The following is a 12483-nucleotide window of genomic DNA, read 5'->3' as shown; positions in this document are numbered from 1 at the left end:
CTTAGAATAAAAACATAGCTATCTAACCCTTCACCAGGTGAAAAGACGGTTTTTCTGCCTAAAACTGAAACGGATACCTTCAGATATTTCACTTAATAGTCAAATACTGGCATCCATCTCAGGCTTTCTCAAAAGCATAGCTGAGAAACAGCAATTTCATAACTCAAATACCAAAAGTGATTTTTCCAAATGACTGAGAGCATGTATTAAAGCTACCAAAAAGGACATACTTGGATTGTTCCCATTGAACAAACGCAACCTAATACACAGTAACATAAAAGTTGTTACAAAAACAAAATTAAAGTATATTTTTAGATAAGTAGATAATCCTCAGACCCATTCTGCTAACAGTTGAGTGATAATTCAAGGCTTAACAGTATTAATTTAATGTATGGACAGTAAGAGCTCATTTAGTAAGACATCTGCATAAAAGTTTTAACAGAACTAGAGAACTGATTTCCGTTGATAGAAATTCACTTAAAACCCGCTGTAAAATTATACTTACTTTTTCACATGTTTCACCTTCATACTGGCTGTACTGCCACATGTCTTAAGACTAAGGTCTCCAGGAATCTCTGGAATGTCTGCTCCTCTTGCCTTAAAAAAATAAAGACAAAGGATTTATGACTATCCCTTTATTATGAATACATTTAAAAAAGCAGATTATAGCTCATTTCAATGGTTCTGCTGACTCCACACCAAAAGAATTACATACAGATTTAAAAATCTCTTCTTAAAATTATAACTTACTTGACTTTTAATTGTTAAGAATAAGGAAAAATATTCACCTAAAAATATTTAACTTTACTGCAAAAGGAAAAATTTTTTGTCAAACTAAGAATTTTCATTCTCTTATAATCAAATTTTGAAATCAATTATTATATTATATGCCTCAGCACAAACTAAAATCTCCCGCAAGAGTTGCTGGAACAAAATAACCGTGGTTACAATGTTTAATAAAAGTTTAAATGGTATATGTGAACATAATTAGGAGATCACAACATACGTTTCTCACACTAAAATTTGAAAGTACCATCTATGTAATACCTCCAAATTACTTCTTACTCTGCCAGTTTTCATAGCAGTGATTTTTTAACTTTAATGAAACATACACCTGCATCATTTTAACAACAGAAACTGGAAAATGAAAAAGTTCTTCACACTCTGGAGAAAGCAAACAGCAAATCCAAATATCTATATTAAAAAACAAATTTATGCTATAAAATCTATGACTTGTAACAGAAAAAAATTACTATAGCCAATGTCACATAATGCAATAGGGGAGAATGATGTGGGTTGAGCATTTAAATTGAGTTAAGAGGAGATCCACAAAGAAGATGCGGTAAATATATACAGTGGAATATTACTCAGCCATAAAAAAGAACGACATCTTGCCTTTTGTAACAACATGGATGGACCTTAAGGGCGTTATGCTAAGTGAAATTAAGTCCGAAAAAGGCAAATACTGTATGATCTCACCTATACATGGAATCTAAAATCAAATCAATACAAAAAAAACCAAGCTCACAGATACAGAGAACAGACTGGTGACTGCCAGAGGTAGGGGTGGTGAATAGGTGAAAAAGGTGAAGAGGTCAAAACATACAAACTTCCAGCAATAAAATAAATAAGTCATGGGGATTTAATGTACAGCACAATGACTATAATTAATAATACTGTATTGCACATCTGAAAATTACAAAGAGAGTAGATCTTGAAAGTGCTCATCACAGGACTTCTCTGGCGATTCAGTGGTTAAGACTCCATGTTTCCAATGCAGGGGGCATGGATTTGATCCCTGGTTGGGGAACTAAGATCCCACATGCCGGGTGGTGTGGCCCCCAAAAAAATTTTTTTTAATTTAAAAAAAAAAGTACTCATCACAAGAAAAAAAAAGACATTTTGTAACTATGTATGGTGACAGATGTTAATTAGACTTACTGTTATGATCATTTCACAATGTATACAAATATCAAATCATTATGTTGTGTACCAGAAACTAATACAGTATTACACATCAATTATACCTCAATAAAATAAAAACGAGAAGAACATCAGTTAACTTTTTTTTTTTTTTTTTTGCGGTACGCAGGCCTCTCACTGCTGTGGCCTCTCCCGTTGCGGAGCACAGGCTCCGGATGCGCAGGCTCAGCAGCCATGGCTCACGGGCCCAGGCGCTCCGCAGCATGTGGGATCCTCATGGACAGGGGCACGAACCCGTGTCCCCCACATCTGTAGGCAAACTCTCAACCACTGTGCCTCCAGGGAAGCCCCACTAGTTTTTAAAAATGTTTTCTTATTAAAAAAAAAAAGAGCCAAGGAGGACCTTCAAGATGGTGGAGGAATAAGACGTGGAGATCACCTTGCTCCCCACAAATACATCAAAAATACATCTAGATGCGGAACAACTCCTACAGAACCCTACTGAATACTGGCAGAAGACCTCAGACTTCCCAAAAGGGTGCTGGTGCTCTGGCTGGGTGTCAGGCCTGAACCGCTGAGGTGGGAGAGCCAAGTTCAGGACACTGGACCACCAGAGACCTCCCGGCCCCACATAATATCAATCAGTGAGAGCTCTCCCAGAGATCTCCGTCTCAACAGTGAGACCCAGCTCCACTCGACGACCAGCAAGCTCCAGTGCTGGACACCCCATGCCAAACAACTAGCAAGACAGGAACACAACCCCACCCATTAGCAGAGAGGCAGCCTAAAATCATAAGAAGTTCACAGACACCCCAAAACACACCACCAGTCACAGTCCTGCCCACCAAAAAGACAAGATCCAGCCTCATCCACAGGACACAAGCGGGCACCAGTCCCCTCCACTAGGAAGCCTATACTACCCACTGAACCTACCTTACCCACTGGGGGCAGACACCAAAAACAACGGGAACTATGAAACTGCAGCCTGCGAAAAGGAGACCCCAAACACAGTAAGTTAAGCAAAATGAGAAGAAAGAAAACTACACAGCAGATGAAGGAGCAAGGTAAAAACCCACCAGACCAAAAAACTGAAGAGGAAATAGGCAGTCTACCTGAAAAAGAATTCAGAGTAATGATAGTGAAGATGATCCAAAATCTTGGAAACAGAATGGAGAAAATACAAGAAACGTTTAACAAGGACCTAGAAAAACTAAAGAGCAAACAAACAGTGATGAACAACACAATAAATGAAATTAAAAATTCTCTAGAAGGAATCAATAGCAGAATGACTGAGGCAGAAGAACGGATAAGCGACCTGGAAAATAAAATAGTGGAAATAACTACCACAGAGCAGAATAAAGAAAAAAGAATGAAAAAAATTAAGGACAGTCTCAGAGACACCTGGGACAAAATAAACACACCAACATTCGAATTATAGGGGTCCCAGAAGAAGAAGAGAAAGAGAAAGGGACTGAGAAAATATTGAAGAGATTATAGTTGAAAACTTCCCTACTATGGGAAAGGAAATAGTCAATCAAGTCCAGGATGCATAGAGAGTCCCATACAGGAGAAATCCAAGGAGAAACATGCCAAGACACATATTAATCAAACTATCATAAATTAAATACAAAGAAAATATATTAAAAGCAGCAAGGGTAAATAAAGCAAAAAATAACATACAAGGGACTCCCCATAAGGTTAACAGCTGATCTTTCAGCAGAAACTCTGCAAGCCAGAAGGGAGTGGCAGGACATATTTAAAGTGATGAAAGGGAAGAATCTACAACCAAGATTACTCTACTCAGCAAGGATCTATTCAGATTTGATGGAGAAATTAAAACCTTTAAAGACAAGCAAAAGCTAAGAGAATTCAGCGCCACCAAACCAGCTTTACAACAAATGCTAAAGGAGTTTCTCTAGGCAGGAAACACAAGAGGAAAAGACCTACAATAGCAAACTCAAAATAATTAAGAAAATGGTAATAGGAACATACATATCGATAATTACCTTAAATGTAAATGGATTAAAGGCTCCAATCAAAAGACGCAGACTGGCTGAATGGATACAAAACAAGACCTGTATATATGCTGCTACGAGAGACCCACTTCAGACCTAGGGACACATACAGACTGAAAGTGAGGGGATGGAAAAGGATATTCCATGCAAATGGAAATTAAAAGAAAGCTGCAGGAGCAATTCTCATATCAGACAAAAGAGACTTTAAAATAAAGGCTACAAGAGACAAAGAAGCACACTACATAATGCTCAAGGGATCAATCCAAGAAGAAGATATAACAACTGTAAATAGCTATGCACCCAACAGGGGAGCCCTCAATACATAAGGCAAATGTTAACACCCATAAAAAGGGAAATCAACAGGAACACAATCATAGTAGGGGACTTAACACCCCACTTTCACCAATGGGCAGATCAACCAAAATGAAAATAAATAAGGAAACACAAGCTTCAAATGACACATTAAACAAGATGGACCTAATTGATATTTATAGGACATTCCATCCAAAAACAACACAATACACTTTCTTTTCAAGTGCTCATGGAACATTCTCCAGGATAGATAATATCTTGGGTCACAAATCAAGCCTTGGTAAATTTAAGAAAACTGGAATCGTATCAAGTATCTTTTCCGACCACAACGCTATGAGACTAGATATCAATTACAGGAAAAAACCTGTAAAAAATACATACAGTTGGAGGCTAAACAATACTCTACTAAGTAACCAACAGATCACTGAAGAAATCAAAGAGGAAATCAAAATACACCTAGAAACACATGACAATGAAAACACGACGACCCAAAACCTATGGGATAGGGCTTCCCTGGCGGCGCGGTGGTTGAGAGTCCGCCTGCCGATGCAGGGGACACGGGTTCGTGCCCTGGTCCAGGAAGATCCCACATGCCGCGGAGTGGCTGGGCCCGTGAGCCATAGCCGCTGAGCCTGCGCATCCGGAGCCTGTGCTCCACAACGGGAGAGGCCACAACAGTGAGAGGCCCGCGTACCGCAAAAAAACAAACAAAACCTATGGGATGCAGCAAAAGCAGTTCTAACAGGGAAGTTTATAGTAACACAATCCTACCTCAAGAAACAAGAAACTTCTCAAACAACCTAACCTTACACCTAAAGCAATTAGACAAAGAACAACAAAAAAACCCAAAAGTTAGCAGGAAATAAATCATAAAAATCAGATCAGAAATAAATGAAAAAGAAATGAAGAATGCAATAGCAAAGATCAATAAAACTAAAAGCTGGTTCTCTGAGAAGATAAACAAAATTGATAAACCATTAGCCAGACTCATCAAGAAAAAAGGGAAAAGACTCAAAACAGAATTAGAAATGAAAAAGGAGAAATAACAACTGACACTGCAGAAATACAAAGGATCAGGAGAGATTACTACAAGCAACTATATGCTAATAAAATGAACAACCTGGAAGAAATGGACAAATTCTTAGAAAAGCACAACCTTCTGAGACTGAACCATGAAGGAATAGAAAATACAAACACACCAATCACAAGCACTGAAATTGAAACTGTGATTAAAAATCTTCCAACAAACAAAAGCCCAGGACCAGATGGTTTCACAGGTGAATTCTATCAAACATTTAGAGAAGAGCTAACACCTATCCTTCTCAAACTCTCCCAAAACACAGCAGAGGGAGGAACACTCCAAAACTCATTCTATGAGGCCACCATCATCCTGATACCAAAACCAGACAAAGATATCACAAAAAAAGAAAACTACAGGCCAGTATCACTGATGAACGTAAATGCAAAAATCCTCAGCAAAATGCTAGCAAACAGAGTCCAGCAGCACATTAAAAGAATCATACACCATGATCAAGTGGGGTTTATTCCAGGAGTGCAAGGATTCTTCCATATACGCAAATCAATCAATGTGATACACCATATTAACAAACTGAAGGATAAAAACCTTATGATCATCTCAACAGATGCAGAAAAAGCATTTGACAAAATTCAACACCCATTTATGATAAAGACCCTCCAGAAAGTAGGCATAGAGGGAACTTTCCTCAACATAATAAAGGCCATATATGACAAACCCACAGCCAACATCGTTCTCAGTGGTGAAAAACTGAAAGCATTTCCACTAAGATCAGAAAAAAGGCAAGGTTGCCCACTCTCACCACTATTATTCAACATAGCTTTAGAAGCTTTAGCCACTACAATCAGAGATGAAAAAGAAATAAAAGGAATCCAAACTGGAAAAGAAGTAAAACTGTCACTGTTTGCAGATGACATGATGCTATACACAGAGAATCCTAAAGATGCTACCAGAAAACTACTAGAGCTAATCAATGAATTTGGTAAAGTAACAGGATACAAAATGAATGCACAGAAATCTCTTGCATTCCTATACGCTAATGGTGAAATATCTGAAAGAGAAATTAAGGAAACATTCCCATTTACCATGCAACAAAAAGAATAAAATACCTAGGAATAAACCTACCTTAGGAGATAAAAGACCTGTATGCAGAAAACTATCAGACACTGATGAAACAAATAAAAGATGATACAAACAGATGGAAAGATATACCATGTTCTTGGATTCGAAGAATAAACATTGTGAAGATGGCTATACTACCCAAAGCAATCTACAGATTCAATGCAATCCCTATCGAACTACCAATGGCATTTTTCACAGAACTAGAACAAAAAATTTCACAATTTGTATGGAAACACAAAAGACCCCTAATAGCCAAAGCAATCTTGAGAAAGAAAAATGGAGCTGGAGGAATCAGGCTCCCTGACTTCAGATTATACTACAAAGCTACAGTAATCAAGACAGTATGGTACTGGCACAAAAATGGAAATACAGATCAATGGAACAAGATAGAAAGCCCAGAGATAAACCCATGCACATATGGTCACTTTATCTTTGATAAAGGAGGCAAGAATATACAATGGAGAAAAGACAGCCTCTTCAGTAAGTGGTGCTGGGAAACCTGGACAGCTACATGTAAAAGAATGAAATTAGAACCCTCCCTAACACCATACACAAAAAAACCTTAAAATGGATTAAAAGAAACTTGGTACTGTACTACCACAGGAAAGCAAATCAAGACTTTTATCTCTCATTTTTTAATTCTCCTGGCTAATAAATAATATCTATTAAAGTCTAAATTAATAAAATAAAATTATTCATTTTAACAGCTCTGTTTTTATAGTTAAAAATATTTACTCTTACTATTTTGATGTACATTGCTAAATAATCTTCCAGAAAGGAGTATGTGCCTATTTTCTCACAACCTCAAGAACACTAAGTATTACCAATCTTTATCTTTACCTGATAAAATTACTTCATCTATTTTAACAATAAATAAAAGAGTTGAACAAAATTCCACAATTTTAGTAGACATCTGTATTATTTTGTATAATATAATTTATTCTTATATTCTTTATTTTTATATTTTTCAGAGTAAAGAACACTTTAAGTTAAAGCTAGTAATATGTGTGTGACATAATATATCAAGATACTTAATAATTTTCCATTAAAATTATAAACCTGGAAATTGTAGGCATTACACTTACTGACTTCAAGACTTACTACAAAGCAAGAGTAATTTAAAACAGTGTGGTACGGGAGTAAGGACGAACAAGTTAATGAGATACAACAGAAAGTCCAGAATTCAAAAGAACAGTACTGTCAATGAATAAGACTGATACAAGTTCCTAAAGTATGCAAAAAGGAAAAACCCTGAACCTTCTCAATGATACACAGAAAGTCATTCAAGGTGAAAATTCACTCAATGTGAAAATTAATAAAATAAAAATGAACACAGAAAAATAAATCTTAAGATATCTTTAAAAGGAAACAAAAATGTACTACATGTAAGAGAAACAATAAATTCAAAGTCATCAAAATTAAAAACAAAGAAGCCATACCCTAGCATGTATAAAAAAACTCCTTATAATAAAAACCGACACCCCAATTTTTTAAATGGCAAAATATACGAACAGATACAACTAAACATACAACTACCCAATAATCCTGCAACTACACTCCCAAATATAGACCCTCCCCCTGCAAAGTACTCATATGTACAACAAAAGACATGTACATAAATGTTCACGGGAGCTTTATTTATAATCACCAAAAAATGGAAACACAAATATGTATGAAGGGAAGAATAAATTATGGTGTATTTATGCAATGGAATGCTGTGCTTGAAAAAAAGGTATTTATTAACACATTAAACAACATGACTAAATCTAGCTGTTATTACAGTATGTGAAAGAAGAGAGTTAAACTTCAATTAAAAATTAACAGAAAAATGTCAAGAGAAATTTTTATGGAACTTAAGCTGGTTCTACATTGGCCTGGAATAGTTAATGATCACTATTAAAACAATGAGGAATGAGGAAAGAATACAATTCCAAAGAACAGAAAAAGAAAACTGTTTTCTAACTTATTTCATGATACCAGTTAATACAGACATCAAAACCAACCAAGAGACTTTCAACACCAACCAGGACTAGACTAAGATCTAGACCTAAACTAAAACCACCAGAAAAGCTGGATAAAATGTGTAAACCAACTGTTTTAAGCACTAAAGTTCAACCATACAAAAAAGACATAAGAGGTGATATGATATTTGAGAGAAACAAATTATGTAAGATGAACTCCATATTCAGCCAAACTGTTGAGATGCAAGCACTCCCAAACCACAGCAAGAAGGACTACAGTCCAAACAGAAAGCAGCAGTATTACTGGGGAGGAGAAACAGGTGTCACGTTTCAAAGCTGCCATATGACTGCCCCTTAAAGGGAAACTCCCAGAAAGGAGAAAACTACAAGTGAATGAAAATATTCATATACAAATGAACCTGAAATAATTTGTCATTCCTATTCTCCACATATACAGGAAAAGCCTAAGAAATCTAGCCAAAATTGTATAACCAGGAGAAAACTCACTAACTAGAAACAGATCTAGAAATAACAAAAGTAATGGAACAAGCAGGACAAAAATGTAAGAATGCTTTGTAAATATGCTCAAGGATGGGGAAAAAACAAACATAATGAAGAAAGAAATGAAAACTAAACAAAAAAATCAAAGGGACTACTATTGATGAAAAAATATATCTGTAACTAAAAACACCTAAGAGCATATTAGACACAGCAGAAGAAACGATCAGTAAGCTTAAAGAAATAGCAAGAAAAACTATTCCCCCCAAATTTTGGGTTTTTTTTTTTAGTTTTTGTGCTTTGTGAAAGAAAAAAGACAGGAAAAAGTCACAGTGACATGTGGGACAATATCAAGCCATTTAATGTAAGTGTAACCAAAGGCAAAAAAGGAGAGGAAAATGCCGTCCTCTCCCGAGGCTGGTGGAAGAAGAGGCATAGAAAAAAATTTTGAAAAAACCATGGGTAAAAAGTTTCCAAATTTCATGAAAATTATAAACACGTTATCCAGATAACTCAATAAATGTGAAGTATGATAAACACTTTAAAAAACAACAAGGCATATCATAATCAAATGGCTGAAAACCACTGATAAAGAGAAAATCTTAGCAGCTGGGAAAATATGATACACATTACATTCACAGGAATAAATATGAGAAAGGCAGAACACCTGGATTGAGTTCTTTCAACTGCTTTTTAAAACAACTGTCTATAGAATTCTATATGCAGTGAAATTTATTTCAAAAACAGAATGTGAGGTTTCCAGTCTCTTCTACTGTTTATAATAAAAACTCTACAGGAAATAAAATGAAATAAAATTAAAACATGCAGCTATTCTAAAAGATTTAATGAGAGCAGGTGAATTGGGGAGCAAAGTTAAAACTTGAATGAAGAATGACTAATGCAGTGGCAGTGTACTTCCTGGTTTTTTCCCCACCCATTACCTCTTGAATTACCCAAAGACAGGCAGAATCAGGATATGAGTAACAGGCACGGTGAGAAAAACTCTTCAGGAAGTCCAACTTTCTGGCCAGAGGACTTGAGGGGGAAATGCCCCTCAAATGTAGGGAAAGTAACCAAGAGATTTTTTTCCTCTTTCCTCTTCCAACTTGGCCCAAGGACAGGCCTGAGAGCAGCACTTCAGCTGCAGCATGGGCACATAAGACCCTAAGTGAAGAACCCATTCTTCTGGAGAGAGGTACAATAAAAGAGGACCCTGTTGTATAAAGACTGTGGGGGTAATCCTTGGGGTTTTTTCCTCTCACGTTTTTTCTCTCTGTACTTAGACCTAACAGCAGCCCCACTCAGGAAAAACTGCATGCACTAAAGCGCCATCTTTCCAGCCAGAGAAACCATGAAAAGCATCATCTGAGGGCAGACAGTGTGTGCAAAATCCCCAATAAAGATAAGAGTACAGCAAATGCTATGGAACTGAACTGATGTTGAAACCACCAGCTAAAGAAGTCCAGAAAGAAATTTCAATCTAAACCCAATCAGGCTGATGCCTGATAAGATAAAAAAGTCAACACTCTCCAGAGGATTTCAACAGGAGTCAGATTCACAGCATAACATTCAAAGAGTCCATGATACAGTCCAAAATTACTAAACACACCAAAAACCAGTAAAATGTGAACAATTCCCAAAGGAAAAGATAATAAAGAAGTGCCAAATATGAGATGAAACAGATGTTGGACTTACCAAAAATTTTAAAGCATATATACTCATACACAATTGCCCCTTGAACAACACGGCAGGGTTAGGGGCACTGATCCTCCTTCCACACAGTCAAAAATCTAAGTATAACTTACAGTCGGCCCTCCATATACGCAGGTCTTCCATATCCGAGATTCCACATCTGCAGATTCAATCAACCATGGATCAAGCAATACTGTAGTATTTGCTACTGACAAAAATCTGCATGTAAGTGGGCCCATGCAGTTCCAACCCATGTTGTTCAACAGACAACTGCATTATAAACATGCTTCATCAGATATTGAAATCAACAGAAAAACAGTAACTCCTTAATGAAATATGTAAACTAAAAAGAAAGACCAAATTAAAAACTTTAAATTGCAAAATGTGGTATCTGAAATAAAACATGCTGTCTTGGCTCCACAGCAGAATGGAGACGACAGAAGAAAAGAGTTAGTGAACCTGACAATTTATCCAATGTATAGAGCAGATACTTAGAAGTTTTTTAAAAGACTGAAAAATGTGAATAGACCCATATATATACCCATGGTAAAGAAACATACTGGCACAGAAAAAAAAAATACTATTTGAAAAAATAATTCCAGAAAACATTACAAATTAGTTGAAGGATATATATTTACAGATTTAAGAAGATTAACAAAATTAAAACAATAAAATCAAAGAAAACCACAAAGCATCATAAGCTGTTGAAAACCAAATAAAAAGTATTTTGAGAGCAGACAGAGAAAAAATAAATATTACGTATAAGGTAATAAGGATTTAAGTCCTTACTGGATTTCTCATTAGAAACCAAGAAGACCAGAAGATAATGGAGAAACATTTATAAAATGCTGTAAGAACTCTCAACCCAAAAATTACATCAAGTGAAAACACCTTTCAGAAATGAAGTAAAAGAACATACTCAGATGAAAAAAATTAAGAATTTATCACCAGCCCATAGGCTCCAAAAGAAATGCTAAAGAAAGTTCTTCTTATAAATGGAAAATGATAACAGTAAAATTTGAAACTTCTGGTATAAAGGAAGGGCAAGAGAAATGGTAAATAATTGGATAAATGTAATAAATCATTAATCTCCTCTGAAGTTTTTAAAAATATATGTGCCAGTTAAAAGCAAAATTATAACACTGTTTGATGTAATACTTTAAAAAAGTATGACATAAAGGGGGAAGATAAAGGAACCTATGTGGTGACAAGGTTTCTACATCTTACTTGAAGTATAAAATAATAATTCTAAGGAGAATATAAAAAGTTAGAAAAATGAAACCAACAACAGATTTAAAAGATAAAACACCGTGAGCAGGTAGATTATCCTAGGAATACAAGATCAGTTTAATATCTGAAAACAAATCAATGTAGTTCATCACATTAACCAAAAAAGGGAGAAAAAAATCACGTAATCATCTCTGAAGCAGTAAACACATTTGAAAAAATTCCAAATCCTATTCAGGAAAAAATAAAAATCAGTAAACTAAAATAGAAAAGAACATCCTTAATGTGATAAACAGTATCCAGAAAGAAACTAAAGGAAACATCATACTGAATGATGAAATATTTAAAGTTCCCTCCTCCAATATCAGGAACAAAACAAGGATGCATGCAATTACCACATCTATTCAACATCATTACAGAGTGCCTAGCCAGTGCAATATGGAATATATATGCACATATAAAATCCAAAAGAATTTACAAACTCTTAGAATTAACAAAAGAATGCATCAATGTCTCTCGGCATAAAATAAATATACAAAAATTAATTACATATCTATATATTAGCAGAAAATAAAATTTTAAAACAAGAAACTTTTACCTACAACAATAATTATAATAATATTGAGGAAAACGTCAAATACCTAGGAAAATACCTATTATATGAAAAACCTCTACACTAAGAACTACAAATGTTTTT

The 12483-nt window shown here is 35.5% G+C and overlaps 1 protein-coding gene across 2 annotated transcripts in view; it reads right to left on the bottom strand.

Annotated features, from left to right (window-relative positions):
• Positions 1-12483, bottom strand: part of ARHGAP32 (Rho GTPase activating protein 32) — a 264452-nt gene that overhangs the window by 121809 nt on the left and 130160 nt on the right. For both annotated transcript variants that reach the window (XM_029207542.1, XM_029207543.1), the window contains exon 3: positions 506-597. In XM_029207542.1, coding sequence (XP_029063375.1) covers positions 506-597 — 92 coding nt within the window. The remainder of the gene's footprint in view (positions 1-505; positions 598-12483) is intronic.

The sequence above is a fragment of the Monodon monoceros genome, unplaced genomic scaffold (assembly GCF_005190385.1).
Source record: "Monodon monoceros isolate NGI ecotype Baffin Bay Population unplaced genomic scaffold, NGI_Narwhal_1 Super_Scaffold_7, whole genome shotgun sequence".
Classification (NCBI taxonomy): Eukaryota; Metazoa; Chordata; class Mammalia; order Artiodactyla; family Monodontidae; genus Monodon; species Monodon monoceros.
Note: the sequence above shows the minus strand (reverse complement) of the source record. Positions and strands in the feature narration are given on the sequence as shown.